Below are 1,658 nucleotides of genomic sequence, written 5' to 3'. Positions count from 1 at the left end.
GGGGGGGTCCCGCGGGGATGGCAGGAGACCTGGGGGACAGGAGGAGCCCTGGGGGGACACAGAGGGGACATACAGGAGCCTGGAGGGACAAGGGGACACACAGAGAACCCCCCCCCCCAGGGGACAAGGCGGGGGGACATGGAAAGGATGTGTAAGAGCCCGAGAGGGACATGGGGGGACAGGGAAGAGTCCTGGGGGGGCAAAAGGGGACACTGAGGAGCCCTGAAGAGGACGAGAGGACACGGAGGGGAACACACAAGAGGATCCCTGGGAGGAACGAGGGGACACACAGCTTTGGGGAGGGGGGACGACAGAGGGGACACACAGAGAAGGGGACACAGAGGATGCCCAGGGGGATGAGGGGACACACAAGGGGGGGGGGGAACACAACCACAACATAGAGGGGACACAGAGGATCCCTGGGGGGGGATGAGGGGCCACACAGAGGGGACACAGAGGAGCCCTGGGGGGGACACGGGGGCAGCCCAGGGGCCACACACACCGAGAAGCCCCCACACCGGGGGACACGTGATGACAGTCCCACGTGTCCCCCCACCCTGCCCCCCCCAGCCCCTTTCCTCACCTCCGGACGAATTTGGAGGTGAACTTGCTGAAGAGGCTGGCGGAGGGACCGCGACGACCCTGACTGGCACCGGAGGGGGAGGCGGGGGGCAGACCGGGGGGCAACGCGTAGGGCAGGGGGGTCTGGTCGCGCGTCTGTCGCAGCTGTCCGGCGTGGAAGGTGCTGCGGCTGGAGACCCCCCGGGGGAAGCTGGGTCGTTCCCCGGGACCTTGGCTGACGTTGTGGGCTGAAGGAGAAGCTGCCGGTACCCGGCTGGGTGCCCCGCTGTGGGAACGGAGTGGGGGGGGTTAATGGGGGTGTGGGTGGCACCCCCCCACCCAGCCCGCCACACCCTGGGGACATGCAGGTGGTAACTCAGGGCACCCTGGGGACATGTCGGCACCCCACAGCACTGTGGGGACCCACCAGCACCCCACAGGGACCCACTAGCACCCCACAGCACTGTGGGGACTCGCCAGCACCCCACAGGGACCCACCAGCACCCCAGAGAACCATGGGGATGCAGCTTTCCACAGCCCAGGGACCTGCTGGTAACCCACTGCACCTTGGAGACCTGCCAGCACCTCACAGGGACCCACCAGCACCCCAGGGACCCGCCAGCACCCCACAGGGACCCCAGCAGGACGCACCAGCACCCCGCTGCACCCCAGGGACCTGCCAGCACCCCCACAGCACCACAGGGACCTGTTGGTACCCCACAACACCCCAAATCCCTCCCCCGGCCTGCTGTGGGGGATACTCTGGGGAATTGGGCTGGGGACAGGGGACACCCCAAATCCCCCATTCCCTGGGGGCATGCTGGGGTGCCAGGCGGGGGACACCAGCACCCTGAGTCACCCCAAATCCCTGGGGACACGCTGGGGTGCCAGGCAGGGTCAAGGAGAGGCATGTGGGGACCCCCCCACCCCAAACCCTCCCAGGGGTTCCCCCCAGGACTCGGGCCCCGCGCCAGGATTTTGGGGGAGGTGGGCGGCCTTGCCTGGGCCGGGTGGCCTCGCAGTTGGCATCGGTAGGGGTGGCGGTGGGTTTCGGGTGCTGCCGGGACCGCGGGGGAGCCCCAGGGGCCGGGGGAGCA

At 68.8% G+C, this 1,658-nt stretch overlaps 1 protein-coding gene across 1 annotated transcript in view; it reads right to left on the bottom strand.

Moving 5' to 3' along the window:
* The window catches only part of MARK2 (MAP/microtubule affinity-regulating kinase 2), a 10,338-nt gene that overhangs the window by 2,272 nt on the left and 6,408 nt on the right, over nucleotides 1–1,658 (bottom strand). Inside the window, exons 13-14 of the mRNA XM_010571181.1 lie at nucleotides 1,563–1,618; nucleotides 584–847 (exon numbers count right to left, since the gene is read on the bottom strand). Coding sequence (XP_010569483.1) covers nucleotides 584–847; nucleotides 1,563–1,618 — 320 coding nt within the window. The remainder of the gene's footprint in view (nucleotides 1–583; nucleotides 848–1,562; nucleotides 1,619–1,658) is intronic.

This window comes from Haliaeetus leucocephalus, unplaced genomic scaffold, assembly GCF_000737465.1.
Source record: "Haliaeetus leucocephalus isolate CR32 unplaced genomic scaffold, Haliaeetus_leucocephalus-4.0 Scaffold309, whole genome shotgun sequence".
NCBI lineage: Eukaryota > Metazoa > Chordata > Aves > Accipitriformes > Accipitridae > Haliaeetus > Haliaeetus leucocephalus.
Note: the sequence above shows the minus strand (reverse complement) of the source record. Positions and strands in the feature narration are given on the sequence as shown.